At 42.1% G+C, this 16075-nt stretch overlaps 1 protein-coding gene across 3 annotated transcripts in view; it reads right to left on the bottom strand.

Annotated features, from left to right (window-relative positions):
• LOC127359124 (prickle-like protein 1) overlaps window positions 1–12290 on the bottom strand; it is a 28967-nt gene extending 16677 nt beyond the window's left edge. Inside the window, exon 1 of one of the 3 annotated variants that reach the window (XM_051392864.1) lies at window positions 12056–12290. Coding sequence is in view for 1 of the 3 variants with exons in the window: in XM_051392861.1 (XP_051248821.1) it covers window positions 1470–1490 (21 nt within the window). In the remaining 2 variants the exon portion in view is untranslated. The other 2 variants (XM_051392861.1, XM_051392865.1) reach the window with 2 other exon arrangements.
• Between the last annotated feature and the right edge of the window lie 3785 nt (window positions 12291–16075).

Raw genomic sequence — 16075 nt, forward strand, 5'->3', positions numbered from 1 at the left:
TTTGAGCGGAGTTTTCTTTCCTTGGCAAAAGCTTTGCTCCAGAGTCCAGACAAGATCTAGTGGCCTTTTCTATACTTGAAATCCAAGACCAAGTCTGGACTACACACACACACTCTTACACATACCAGGCACACTTACTCACTCCTTCTGGCTGCACATTTCATTTATCTATTGGAACAGAACTCCAATGGTAATTTGGCCTTTTCTTAACCTTTATTGTGCTGAGCAGACGTGCTCTTTTCTGCAGTGCTGTACTTCATTTTCATTTATAAGAGCCCTTCACACCTGGACTCTACTACCAGTGCTGTGTTTCATCTCCAGGAGGCAAGAATGGGTTTTAACTGATCCCTTCAAATGCAAATATCAGGGGGAGACATCCCTCTGATTGTTCAAAACAGAAATCAACAAGGACAGTGACATGTCCCAACTTGCTCCACGACAGTTCATCAAAAAAAGACAACGTCAAACGGAGCATGGAGGCCATTCCTGATGTTAACGCAGCGTAAAGTGCAAATGCATGATGAAATATGCGAGACTGTGTGCAAATAGCTACCAGGATTAAAACCAATTTAGGCTTTGAAGGCAAAAACTATGCCTTGCAAAAATTATAAAACTTTAAATGCAAAAACATGTTCACATATTTAAGTTAAATATAAGGGTGGTAAAGGTCCTGGTGGTGATGCAAATCATAAATGAGTATAATTTATAGGAAAAAACGATCATCTTGTTACCTGAAATCCATATACCATCAGCACCCATCTTCTCTATCGCATCACCTTGAAAAGGCTATACGGTATACTTGAAACAAACCAGTTCTTCTGAACAGTCGTCCCACCAGGTCTAAAGACTGTTCATAGCTGGTCTCAACAACCACAATTGAAGGCGAGGCGAAAAGTCTGGCATCCAAGACCCAATGAATTGTACAAATTTGGTAATGGTGTCTCAAATACTCACTTACTGTGTTCGTTACAAGAGCAAGCTTGAAAAAAGAAAACCAAAGCCGACAAGCCCAGACAAATAAATCACCATGGGGGCATTTCAAAGTCAAAGCTTGATTTTCTAATGAGGTCACAGAGGATGTGACTCCAAGTACATTTAAAATATTTTTGTCTTCTGTATCTTCTTGTGTCATATGGACTCATTTGTTGTTAATATAGCTACACCAACACCCACAATACAAATCCCTCTTCAAGTAGCTTTACAAATAAAGACATATCTGTATCCCTGAATGTATCCATTTCTGATTTTAATCAGCAATGTCCCACTTACGTAGGCCATATGCACAACGGCTGACAAACCAGCTCACTCACATATCTGCCTCACAAAAAGACCTCCGATCCACGTCTCAATTCACGTCTCAATTCACATCAGTTATGACTCCTCCTTCGGCCCCATTCACGCCGACAGACACCTCTCAGCAGCCTTTCACACCAGGAAATGGATCTTTTGCTCTCGCTAACAAGGCCCACCAGCTCGACTCGCTGCTCCATATCTGGTCCATGGAAGTGCTGCTCAGTCGTCTTGCCAGTTCAGTGTTAATATTCCGTGACACTCCCAAGCCGAGTGTGATTTAAGTTTCTAGTCATAAAACCCTCTGCAGAGATTTGTTAACCACTGCAGGGTGTTACCTACACACCTCGGGGACAATAGGAGAGGCAATAAAAGTGCTGTAAAATTCAGGAAATTGACAAGTAACTGTGATGGGAATTTAGGGATTGGGTTAGGAAGCTTCAGTTAAGAACTCTACTTATACCATTTACAAGTAAAATGCAAAGTGGACAGTTTTGATGTTGATCTATTTTTGGGGCAATGCTGGTTTGTGGGTCGGCTTTGGCCTACCCTAAAATATCTCAACAACCAATCGATGGATTGCCATAAAATTTTGTAGAGACATGTATGGCACCCAGAGGATGCACCTTAATGACTTTGGTGATGATTTTTCCTCTACTGCCACCATGAGATGATGTGCGAAATGAAACACATTTACAGCTTCTATCTTTAACTGACCCTTCTTTTTCAAGAGTTCTCCTTGACTGATCTGCTTCAGGGTTGGAAACTAGAGCTGATTTCAGTCACCAGTATACGTCCAACAGATGCTATTAAATGTTCTATTCATTCTCTTCCAATATAGTAAGTATCTAATTTTGGATAAATCGTTGCAAAAAGAAAATAATCACTGCTTCAATGCAGCTACTGTTTAGCCTTACATGTGTATCTGTCAATCTTTATTGTGCTTTTGGTTCTGCCTATATCCCTGCATATGTAGCCAATTATTCTGACATTCAAGTGGATTTGCTGTAAATCCCTTCACTACTCACAGGCTGATTAGAGTATGTTGAGGAATTATGCTATTTCAGGGATAAATAGGGTTGTCAAAAACAGTACAGAGGCTTTTTCCCGTACATGTCTAGAGGTAATTTATTAATGTTTATCATTATTTTTCATGATTTGGCATGGTCTACCTCACTTAAACTGCTTAATACGTGTCATTACCTGAATCGTACTGCATGCAAGTCTAGATGGTCCCTGTAGGCTAAAATGTCTTGCCAAGCTAAAGTATCCTCTTTGATACAAACAGTTTCATCAGGCAACTGGGTTGTATATCCACTGTGGAAAAACAACAGTAACACCACATACAACTGATATTTCATGTAACACTTCTTTAGACAGTACATTGCGTATACTGTATATGGCTGTCAGCGTGTACCATTTATTAATAACACCGTGTTCTTCCTACTGTGTTTCTATTTTTGTCCGGCACATTTGACGAGATAAGATGTGTATGCAAAAATGTTACGTGCCAAATCTCAGATTTTTGCTTAATCATTTTTTGCAACACAGGTGAGCCTCCTCTTTCTTTCGCTCAGTGATGAGTGGAGCTAAAACAGGCAGCCACATTAAAGACAATCACTCTCATCTGACCACGGTGTGTGTGACAAGTCACACTAACTCCTTTATATTACCAGGCATTTGCATAAAATAAGAGAGTAGTTTCACACTCTTACCTCTTCAGTGAGGAACTGGAATATAAGTGAGAAACACCATAACAAAACTGTAATACCTATTAGGAAACAATAAAAACCTATTGTCATTATAGTCAAGTGTGTGTGTGTGTGTGTGTGTGTGTGTGTGTGTGTGTGTGTGTGTGTCTGAAAGGCGGGAGAGAAAAGTGTGTCTTGTGCACATCCCCTCCAACTCTAATTTGATATTGTTAAGTGATGCATTCCTTCTTTAACAGAAGCCAGAAGTCACTGTAACCACCACTGTGTGTGTGTGTGTGTGTGTGTGTGTGTGTGTGTGTGTGGAGTGTGTTTAAAATGTCTTAATAAAATCCAACGCTGCTGTGATCACACTGCCTCACATACAAAGTGATGATCCTCTACAGAAGAGAAAAAACAGCAGATATTTATAACTGGAACAGAGGCGAGCGATGGGTTGGATGTTAAAAAAGGAAAGATATCAAGAACCAGAATGTCTTGTTCTTGTTGACAGGGAAAGTACATACCGGTACACATCACTGCAATTTTGCTTCTCTTGAATGGTAAACAAAGCACAGCATTCATGTTTGGGCCACTTATGTGAGGCACACAAACTGTTATAATTAAAATAAAAGGTAAATCGTGAAATATTCTAGCTGCTCCTTTCAGAAAAAGTCCCAAATAAAGTGTTTTTAGGCCACAGATGTAAGGCTGACAGACAATAAAGATAAGGAACCAGTTTCTCTTGTTCTCGTTAACAGGAAAATAAAAGTGAAACACTCCAGCTGCACTCGTCGGAAGATACTTTGAACGAAGAATGATGCAGCACTGTTATTTCAGTAATGTGCAGTCTAACCATCAATCTCTGTATCTATCTGACTGTTTTACAATGTGTCAAATGTTTCAGCCAAAACAAACAGATAAGTCAAAAGGCTTTTAATGAGCTGTGCCACTCAAACTAGATGGAAGCATCGCAAATGAAAAACAAATCCATAAGAAAAATCAAAATAAGAGAGGGAGAAGCAAATGTAAAAACAGCTACATCTGATGACATATCATGCAAGACAAGCAGCAGGGTTGCATCACATTTCGTATGGGAAAGCTGTATGTGGTGTGTGTGTGTGTGTGTGTGTGTGTGTGTGTGTGTGTGTGTGTGTGTGTGTGTGTGTGTGTGTGTGTGTGTATGAATCCCCCCATGAAGAAGAGATAGATGTAGGCCAGGGATTGGGGTTGTGTACACAGAGGCTTAATGACAGGACCCTGGAGGGATGGCACATCAGTCAAGCGGAACAGACAAAAGCACACTTATACATAGACACACACATACACACACACACACACACACAAAACCAGCTGTGTATTACACAACCAGCACCGTCACTTTCCCATAATTTAGTATTGGAAACACAACAAGAGCTGGGAACGGCGCGTCTGACCAAGTTCGCAGCCTCAGGCACTTTGTCACACCCGGGCTGCAGTTTGGCCTACATGGCCTGGCACAGTTCTCAAGGCAGCACAGTGCGGGAGCAGGGTGTGTGTGTGAAACCATATAGCCTTTAGCTCCAATAGCAGATTCCCAAGGCGCTTTTTGTTTAGCCTTATATGGGTTACCTAGCCAGCGATTCAGTGAGAGACTTTGTAAAGAGACAGATAACAAAACAGCTGAGTGATATCAGCTTAGCTCAGCACGGCAATGGTAACATTTTGGTGGCGGGTTTGGATGCCACGAGGGCGACAGAAATCGAGGCTATGTGTTATATGAAAGTCGCTTTGAGCTCCGTGCTTAAATAAACTCACTATCACAGGGAAAGTGGCGTGACTGGCTGTTACGCGGGGTGTTTGTCTCCCCTCCTCTCCCAGGGACTGTGGTTGAGTTTGGCCAGGCAGCCGCTGTTGGCATTCCACACTGACCCTCGAGTAGCGGGCCTGAGGTTCATGGGTAAACAGACAAACCGTTTGGTGGGCTCGCTTCGTAATTTTGGAGCCTGTCTTACCCTCTGGCTGTCTGTCGCTCTACTCCCACCTCCCCCCTTGTCTTTCCTCTCAGCCAGCCATATCCTCAGTTGGCCTCTCTGTTAATTCAGACCTACCTGACAGTTCTGACTAAAACCTTCTGGGTTTACTATCTGTCCCGCTCGGCGACAGGCTCAGCTCTCTAAACACACACTGAAGACTAATCTGCAACAGATGGGAGACGGGCCGGGGAGGAAGTAGTATAAAAGGATATACAACATATTTGTACCCCTCTGAACCAAACGATAGGGTTTCAGCGAAGTTCCAAGCAAAGCCGGAGGAGGGTTGTAATGATGTGCACAGCGGCGGCTCCCAGGGGCTTAACTGGACATATTACTTGAAGATATAAGCTGTCCATCCACAACCAGATGTCTGAAAGGCCCTTGGGGGGATTCTTGAGGGCTTTCTCTGAAGGGAACTTGCACACAGCGTGTTCACACACTCTAACAGATATATGTAAAGTATTGAATAAATAAAAACATATGGAAACAAGCAAATGGGCATGGGTACATACATGTGCACACACATAAACAGGCCCGCACATGTTGGATTTCATGGGTGGCTTGTTAGATATAATGAACGCTTTAGCCCCCCCCAGTTTACTGTCTGGTTTTTGAGGTCATTAGTGTAAACACAAAAGACATTTATTTACTACCTCATTAATGCAAGTGGCAATTTAAGCTCCCTTTCTCAGGCAAAAAAAAAAGGAGCGGATGGATCTCACAGCGCCGAAACCCAGACAACTGTCAAATCACTGTTTGTATTGGTTTTGCGACGAGCGTTTGGAAAGCCCCAAGCTTTCATCAGCTAACCACCACGGGTGAATATCTGTTACATTCTCCCTCTCCTGGAGATGAAATTGTCCTAGTTGAAGGATACGCCGTCTCTTGATTACTTGCCTGAGCACAAAGGCAGTTGGGGGATTGTTAATGTGGCTAGAGGTTATATAACAGGACAGTTTACCTCTTAAAGTGCAGGCTTCCCTTTAAGGAGTGCATATGATCCCTGGCATGGTTTGTGCATCAACCAATTTAACTTAAACCTGCAATAACAGATTTTCTGGCCCCTTGGGGGCAGCACAAAGAAGCCCTGGACAGAAAGCTGACATATTATCAATTTTTGAGTTGAACATCTTGACATACAGTTATTTACACATCCAGCTAATACAGAGCTCTGTTTTTGGTCTACACGTACTCCTGTATTTCGCTTTGTTGTGCTATGTTCTCCGGCTAGTTTCTAACTTTGTCTGCTGCTTGGTGCTTGGCAGAGCTTTTTTGCTGCGGCCTAAAATGACTATGAGAGATGTGACGGTGAACCAAAATAATAAAGCCAAAAAAACAAAAAAACAATGCTGAAAGACGCTAAAACACTCCATAGAGCTGAGAATAGCTACCGAGCCAGGTAACAATTCTCTGTGGTTCCATCACTTACATTGATACCCTTTCACATTAAACATACTATTTTTATTAGTTTTTATCACAAAACAAAATTTAAAGCAGCATTTTGGACTGAATGCTGTGATCCATGAGTGCTTAAGCAAATGTGCAGTTTTTGGCAAATTTGGTGAAAATCCAGTAATTTTCCCCACCCTCACTTACACAGTATTTATCACAACAGGCCATTTCCTGACTCTGAGTGGCATCAGATTGGATGGAGCCATTTCCCCTCTGGGTGAATTAAGAGGCTGGTATTCCTCTGGGGTGGTGTGAGGCAACATGGAGATGCAGTGACAGATAGGCCATGTCTCCGAAGACAGGCGACCACCCAACAGGATTACGTAAATGAAGACTAAATGTTTCATCAAAGAGATGTCTTCTTCAAATTGGGAAACTTATATTTGTCACAAAGCTACAAAATTATCTACCTCATCTGCTTCTGTTTATTGAAGCAGACTGACAATGATAAGTTGGAAATGGAAAAAACAGAGTTAGATTCATTCATCCTGTGTCATCTGAAGCTTCATGCATATTGGAAGAGAGGTGAAGTGCAAGACAGAAATGCAGGGAGAGGAAGAGGGAGAAAAGAGCAGACTGTCTCTGATTAGGCCTGAGTTAAGACATTCAGCTGAGGAGCTTGTCTTAGCCTCAGGAACACACTGTCCAACACATGAGACCACATGAGACCAATTTAAGGTGGGAAGGCAGGAGCAAAGTCATGTTTTCCTGATGCACACACCCAAACATTTGATCCCAGACGCATGTATAAAGCTTTTCCCTGTAAAACCATTGTAGAATATTTATGAACAATTATAATTCTGTTGTTTTTGACCTGCTTGTGCATTTTATATGCAACTATTTTTAGCCAACGATGGCTGCATAATGGCTTTCTGAATCTATTATGCATAATATACTTTATTTTCATGCCAAAAAGAGTAGGTGTCAATAGACATTTTCCAAAATATATTTTTTATTATTCTTTGCATGATGCAAACAGTTGCAAGTTTTGATGGAACAAGACCGTGTTTTAATCACACTCGCTAGACTCACAACATGACTGCATGTAAACCATGTATCACCAAAATGTCAGCTTTTTCACTAACAACAACAGGATTGTTTTTCGGTTCTGCACAATGCATTTATGACATTATCCACTGGATTAGGGTGGTCCTTCATCCGAACTGAAAACATGAAACCACCAAACATCAAACTGTGGAAACATGATCAACAAAATTGGAATTTAGGAGGTTCTCACATCACAACAGCAATATTGTATGAGTGATGTAGCACCCAACAAACCAGAATCTGTTATGGAGACCTTTTATGTTTTTCCCAATCAAAAACAAAACTGAAAGCTATCATTTGTGTTCTGCCTCAGGGTGGTCATTTGACTGGGAATAATTACGTGGTTGTTACAATCTTGTCTTCCTATATGAGACTGTGCTTCTATCTATACTGTTTACCTTTACTTGAGCTTTAAAGCCTTTTAATTATTATCATCTAATAATCATCACCTTTAATGTCTCCATAACCACTGCGGCTGGCGACTGGCAGTGTCTGGGCAGGTGTGTGTATCTGTGTGTGTGAGTGGCTTTAATCATCATCAAATAGAGCTGTGTGTATAGGTAATTAAGGTGGTGCCAAATCGACTCTCACTCGGAGGCACGAGTCAGGAACTCTCAACAACACCTCAGTTTTGCATCGCTTAGCAAGTGCTGCAGGCAACTTTATTTCAGCTCTGCTGCAAGTTTTAACACAGAATTGAGTGAAACTCCCTCTCAGAGTCCATTACTCAGTGTCTGATATTCTTCTAAGCTCTGGATTACTTTCCCTCCCCACAAGCTGACCATAATACCAGGCTTGTGAAGCCAATGCGGCCTGCAGGGTTTGGTTTGTAACCACTCAGTGAGCACAAGGATCACGATTAGTGTTCGTAGATCAAGGACTGCCGTCCCAGCCCCAACACACACATTTACACACCGCACCCTTCACCTCCTCAGCATAACCATGGTTTATGGCTACAGTAGGCCAATATGAATACACAATATTAGCTTCTCTTTCACCATTTATAGTGCAATATTTCCTTCAAACATGAACAACCTGGAAAAGACTGAACCTGAACAGACATTCCCATCACATACTGCTGAAAAGGCAACAACTATTTGAAGGTTGGGCTTCATTTTCAACTGATCTCTTGAGTAATCGTTTAGTCTCTAAAATGTGAAGTATCGTCACAATTGCTCAGAGCCCTGGCTGACATCTTTAATTTGCTTGTTTTGTCCAAACTACAACCCAAAGCCTTCAAAATGTGATATACTATTAGAGAAAAGCAGCAGTTCTTCACATTTGAGAACCTGTGGCCAGGGAATGCTTTGTATTCTTGCTTGGTCAAGGTTGGTCCCAGCACTGGTTGCTGTTTGTAATCTCCCACTGCACTAGTGATATTACTGCTGATAACTGGTATAACTGGGTGGTTCCCATGTAAAGTTCTGAATATTGCTTTAGGACTTTTGTGTGCGTGTCTGTTTTTCCAAGAAATGTCTGTTTTTCATTGTTCACTGTTCTGTTTCTCCCCTTCAGTGATTGGCCCTTCACAGACAACTACAGGGGATTGCTGCTTGGCAAGCGCATGTATGTATGTGTGTGTATATGTGAGGGTGTGTTTTCTGAGGTTTGGAATGATTTACACAACCCTACACTCGATTAATTCCAGTGTGACAGCACAAACTTGCCTGTGTGTACACATGTTGGTCTGAGGTATTAGGCTGACAGAGGCGCACAGACAGAACAGTGTTGACTTACTAATAGATGGAGGTCTCTTTTTTTCACACACACACACACACACACACACCCACACACACACACATGCAAACACATACACACTTGTCATTCATGTTTATGTTCCTTATTGGTTACATTTATTTAATCTAATGCCAATCTGTGCTCCAACTCAAACACTGGGACACAAGAAATCTATGGATGCTGCACAACTCCCCTGAACCAGAGTCCGCCAGCAGCCACCATCCATAATGTAGAGCTGCCATGATAGGAGCTGCCATGACAGGCTTTATAATATTATGCACCGTAAATGTGAGAAACTGCTCTAAAACACTATATATTCATTACTGAGGTAGACAAAAAAACAAAGATTTAAGTTAAGTTAAGCTTCAAACAAAAAGGTGAAACACGGCACATTCTGAGCTCTTCAAACATTTTTACTGCTGTGATCAGATGAGGTGTTTTAACCGAGGAGCCAATGGCTCTAAATCCAGAACCCTTGGTCGCTGAGCAAAAAGGTTTTCCAGGAGAGTGTCCAACAATATCAAAACAATCTCCAGTCTGGATTTCCTCTCTGGCACTCAAAGCCCACAGGAGAATGAGAATCTGGGTTGCATATGAGAAGATGAAGAGTGTTTAATCGAGAGACACTGCTCTGAAAAATGAGTCTGTCAATTTAGAAATTGTGCATAAACAAAAAGTCAGCAGGGGCCTCAAAAGAGCGATGCAACGAAAAGTCAAGGATGCGTTCATAATCTGTCCACTTCTCTTGCCAAATGTTGGCTCATAATTGTATGACGTTACATGTCCAGTCATCCTCTGTCTTTCGTTGGAACTTCAAAGCCTATCTCCTCAAGATGTGCTTCCCATCCTCCCCTCTGATTCACATCCTCCTCAGCTGGAACATCATCCTCCTCTCCTCGTTTTGACATGTTTAAACAAAATTCACCTTTCTACCCTGCTAACAAAAAAAAAAAGGACATTAATGCCTCTCCTGAATTTACATTTAGGAAATATTGGTCTACTCTTATTTTCCTTCTTGCGGAGATGAAATGATTGATACCGCTTTCTTGTCCGTGCACAAAATATTAATCTACAACCAGCAGCTAATTTAGCTTAGCATAAAAGCTGGAAACAGGGGGAAACAGCTAGCCTAGCCCTGTCCAAATCACTGACAGTATATAATTGGTCCAAAGGTATCGAAATCTGCCTGCCAGCACCTTTTAAGCTCATTTACTAACAACTTATATAAAAAATATATTTTTCTATAACTATTTTCTTTAAACTAATTCCATGCTGCACTCGAGTTAGCGTGGATGATAGCACTAATTATATGGGATGTAGAGACCAAAAAAACCCCTCAGCATCCATTAAAAGCATAGAATCAATGTAATGTCCCATAGCAGGCAGTAGTCGAGCCGAGCATACCGATCATTTCAGCTACTGCCTGACTTGAGTCTCCCATGTGGTTCAAATGGCTGACCAATTAACAGCAGCTTAACTCCTGGTTCCAAACACCTATCTCTCGCTCACACACACACACACTCACACATGCATGCACGCAAGCATACAAGAGTAATAGACATACAGATCCATGAGCACTGGCACCCAGTACCACACACAGACAAGGGCACACACACACACACACACACACACACACACACACACACAATACATACTCATTAACAAAGGCTTAGCATTGCAGAGTGTATACCCCCAGCAAAGTGTAGCATAGTCGAGCTGACTGGCCTCCCACAGAGGGGGAATACACCTCAGTCACCTGATCCTCGGCTGCTCTCATCCTGGATCAGCTAACTACACAGCAGTTTGTCATTCATGATGACTGTACAACGCTTGGTCAGGGACAGAAATATCCAAGATTTCAAATTCAAGCTACGGATCAGACTGAAGTACTTTTACTTTACAATGTTTCTTCAAGTTTTATGGGTCATACTGAGCTGATCCAAAAGCCTTCTACCCTCCCTGCAGCATCTTTACAAATCTCTCCCACCACTAGGTGCCACCACTGGCTTCGATACAGATCACACAGCAATGAAAAGTCCATCTTAAGACGTCACTATAGGACCCAGTGTTTCAACATTTTTCTTTATCCTCCTTGAATACATTTTATTATTAACAGTTAGAAGCTCAGAGCAAAGTAGATAACTGAAGAGAATCACACTCACATGAGTTTTAAACAATTTCATTGTACTGGAAGAGACTAAGGCTAACACTCCAGAGTTTGTTTAAAAAGTAAATTTAAGTTTTTTGTATGATTGAATATGTGTTCAATTGTTCTGTGTGGCTGAAGTGATGTGGCTTCACTTTGTAATGTTTCTGAGGATTTGGGCTGAGGTCTGTCAACACTGATGTTGACAGAGTTCAAGAGCTGCATGAAAAGACTCCTGTAGACAGAGAGAGAAAGCAAGAGAGACCACCTGAGTGACAGGCAACAGCTGAGTTCGCACATCTGGAAACCCAAATGTAACCCCTCCAGTAAGTGCGTCTTTACGCACACGCACTTTCCAAGCTAAAAATCCCCCAGACTCAGCCACAGTTTCACCTTTTTTCTCTCCTTCTTCAGGGAAAATGTGTTACAGAGCCTCAGCTATCCCTTTTTTCTCCTCGCTTTGGAGTGTCTGGCCATGAAGTAATGGAGAAGCAAATCATTTCCATCTTTCAACCTTGTTGGCGCATGTTGATTTCCAAAAGATGAAGGCAAACAAGCCTCCCTAAACACGACTCTACTTAATAAAAAAGCCCCAAATAACACAGAACGATGTGCACTTAACAGCAAGGCTGTAACATTACTGAAAAAAAATAAAAAATAGCCAAAAACTTGACGCTCACCTCACAGAAGAACAACTTGGCCCGGGGTCGGCGTTGAATATTCCTTTTATCAGAATAAAATCACGGCTCTGGAGGCATTCGGGCTGACTGCATCCAAACAAACACACCTCAGTGCCGTTTCGAGTCCTGAATCAGCTCGATGGATGAAGTCTTTCAGAGCATGATCACGGATAAAGACATAAAGATGACGACGTTCACCAGGGCTGAGTGCTGCGCAGCTCTGGCAGCAAGTTAAAGCGTCGAGGAATGACATTAGCGCTGCTCTGCGCCTATTGGTTTAAACATGACCCCCCCCCCCCCCCCTCCCTCCACACACACACACACACACACACACACACACACCTCCCTCTTTTTTTCACTTACAAGCTGACAGCATACTGTATACATCCATGAGTTTATGGATATATTTTGGAAGCATAATCAAGTCCACATGGTGTATTAAAAACCCATTCCCATTGGAATATATGTGTGGAAATACCATAAGGTCATTGTAAACTCATTAGTGACTACCATAGAGACATAGAAAGTGCCCATAGGAATACAGTAGCAACTAATAAATGTCCTTTGGGTTTACCACTCATACATTATACACAAGTTTTGAAAGGAATACTTGATTGAAATAGTCCTAAATTGAATGTTACATGAGTTGTATTAAAAGTATGAAGGTAGTTGGTAAACATACCCCTCTATGTCATACTGTATGCTCACATACTCAGATGCATGCCCCACACAGTAACCTCCTGAAACCCAAAACTGACACTTCGTCATAATGTGCGGGGGTTATGTACTGTGCAATAGGTCGAGCCCTGCATGATATATGAAACCATGTTATGTCCAGTATTTCAATAATCCAGAGTGGCTTCCTTTGCTTCCAAATTCAATGGGCCAGTAATCAACATGCAAGTGAGTGTCAGCTGCTTTCTTTAAAAATTGGGCAACAAACGGTTTTACCTCCGTCAGCAACTGGATGCTAAACCACCCACTGGGCAGCTCAGGTGGGAGTGTGCAGCTGTATGTGTGATAAAGGGTGTGATTAGGGTCATCAATGACCCTAAGAAGTAATTTCATGTCTTAACCGGACTTACTTACTGAACATCATTATGGCTGCTCACCCAGAGGAAAAAGGAGACGTTGCTGGTTGGGTGCGCAATGCAATTATACAGTACATTAAAGAACAATAGACGGATTAATGTACAGGTGAAAGAAGAAAAACTGGTGATTCTACAAGCACATTATTCGAAACCAATATGAAAAAGTCCATACGGCTCCTGGGTTCACTGTAAGTGAGGAAGAAAAGCTATAGTGGCTCCCATAAAGTTGAACTTGCATCATGGAATGGTTATTTCAGTGAAACTACACTCAATTTGGTTTGTTCTGTTGCCACGGTATTGTTAATTAATTGTTGACCAAAAAATTACTTTTACTGCAGTGTAGGTAGCGCATGACGAGGTTGAGATCAACAATAAATCCTCCAGAGCATCAGTTATAGTATTAACTAACTGATCTGGAACTCAACATTTAGAGCATGACAACATTGGAGCTACGCTATCTATACTTACTGACGTCATGAGAATAACCAATCAGAAGCAAGCATGATCTATAATGAGGCCAGTTTCATAGTTCAATGAAAAAAACAAGATTTCTCTTTTGGGCATAGAGATGGATAAACAACAAGTCAGTTCAAGCGTTTCAAAAGGCAGTAGATCCTGATTTGTGGAGCGAAGCGTTTGGATTGAATTTTCAGCCTCAGCTGGGGAGTGAAGAGAGCCGTTTGAATGTCCGTGAACCTGGCAGTGGGACAGACGAGGCAGGTCAAACAGTATGGCTTATTGTCCCTGCCAGCCAGTCAGTCAGCCCACACAGCGAGGGACCCACAGACGTCCCCGTTCACCCTGCTGGCTACTGCTCTGACAGCATCTGACAGCTTGATTTATAACTTAAGTTTCACATTTTAGCTTTTTAGCTCTTGTCCATAGGGACTTACAATGAGTGCAGCAGCAGAAAAAGCTGCAATTCATAGATCCCCCCAAAACACTGGCAACAAGCACTGGTATGGCTGTTAGGACCATGGCAACAGATGTAAACAAATATTTCATTTGTGCCTTGAAAAATGTGCGAAAAAGTTGAAGAAGGTAACAAAAAACCATGTGAAATGAGGCAGAAAAATCCACATTTTCATAGGCTTTTGTCTGTTTTTACTGTGCAGCTATTCTCACCACTCAGTTCACCTGTTGTGCATCACATCACACACACACACATACAACTAAAACCACACACCTAAAACACACACATAGCTGCTGAACTTTTTAACGGGAAATCCGATCATCTTCTGTGTCCCGATTGCTCTCTTTCCACCTGTTCTCCTCTCCTCCTCGCAGAATAGAGCTGGCCTCTGTGCTTTTCCTCGGCTCTTTGTGCTCGCACACAGACATCTGTAACATTAAGCCTATTTACAGCAGACACAAAAAGAGGGAGAGGGGTATAAAAGGTAAGCCTATAGGCCTACACATGCAGCCGGAGAGGAAGCCGAGGATCAGTGCAGCGTGGAGAGCACAAAAGGGGCCTCTGGGTCAGTAAATCCTGCCCCTGTCACCTTCTGGTGCGTGGAAACACAGCACGGTTGATGAAAGTGTCAGAGCCAGGCGCAGCACGTTGTACATCTCTGATCCTGCCTTTTATCTCCATCCATTCTCCCCCTCTTTCTCTTTTCTTTATGGAACACTGCTTTGAAAACAATCCAGATTGATGTGGGACTGCGTGCTTTGTGACGGCAGCTTGGATGTCATGAGCGATGAATGGCAAACTGCAGCATGAAGAGGTTATCTTCCGATCAGTGTATCTGGTTGTTGAAGACAGTAAAGGGCATGCAGTGGCCTGGTAAGTTATCCCAGATATTTATCATATTTGTTTGATTGGAGTTGGATATGTTAAGTGTAGTATATCTGAGGGCAGTGGAAGTGAAACGTGCATATGAAAATGTGGCATATGATCTCCAGACTGGGCTAAAAGGTGATAGCGGGTCATAAAAAAAACACTAGATAACCGCACACTGTGTCGTTAACATGACTGATGAATTTCTACATAAAAGTGAAACTACCATATGTCAGACAGATGAGATAATAAGCTGCTGGGGAAACTACAAATAGCCACAAGCCACAGTGCTGTGAGTCCAGATATTTGGCACTAGAAGTTTGGATACTGGCTCAAATATAGCTAGCTGGTAAAACAGTAATTGTAACATCATCAAGCAATACGCACACACAAACAAAAAAAAATCGGTTCCCTTTCCTGGTCATGACCCACCGGGCCCCTTCCTTCTATGACCTTGTATAACCCAGCTCCAAAACCTGCAACCCCCTTTGTGAGAATGAGGTAAGTGGTTCCAGATTTGGCCTAAAGGAAAACTGTCAATCAAGCTGTGGGAATCTGGGCTGTGTTTCGTAATGGTCCGGTCGTCCTGAAAACATCATCTGGAGGAGAGTGAACAACAGGAGTGTCGTCTGAATCATCCTCTGACTGTCTCACTAAAAATAAACTCAGGGCTGAGCTTCTCTCTCCCTCAGATGAAAGCAAAATAACATTTCAGTCTACAAAAAGTCTTTTCTTTGCATTTTTATTAAGGATTTGTCATAGTAAATACACGTCCGGTCACTGTCACTCATCACGTTTATCTACCTGAAATCTATGTTGTCTTTCTCCCCTGTCATTAGTCTATCTGCCTGTGTCATCTCTGTCAGGGGTTGCACTGTTATCACTGAGCTGTCATCAGATACGTCACTTCACTGAAGTCAGGGAAGGTTCAGTTACACTTACTGGAAAGATCTGCAGTGGCGGCATGTCTCTGTCCGTCATTTTTCAAATTCTGTTGTGACCGTACCGGACTGTTTTGGTTGGGAAGAAAAAAATTTTTGGGGAGAAAATTGAGAAAGAAATTTTGTATAACAGTCACATTAAATTATGGATTCAGTTGTCACTTTAAACACATGTAGAAAATCTGTGAAAATGTAGGTGGACTTCAGA

This window comes from Dicentrarchus labrax, unplaced genomic scaffold (assembly GCF_905237075.1).
Source record: "Dicentrarchus labrax unplaced genomic scaffold, dlabrax2021, whole genome shotgun sequence".
Taxonomy (NCBI): domain Eukaryota; kingdom Metazoa; phylum Chordata; class Actinopteri; family Moronidae; genus Dicentrarchus; species Dicentrarchus labrax.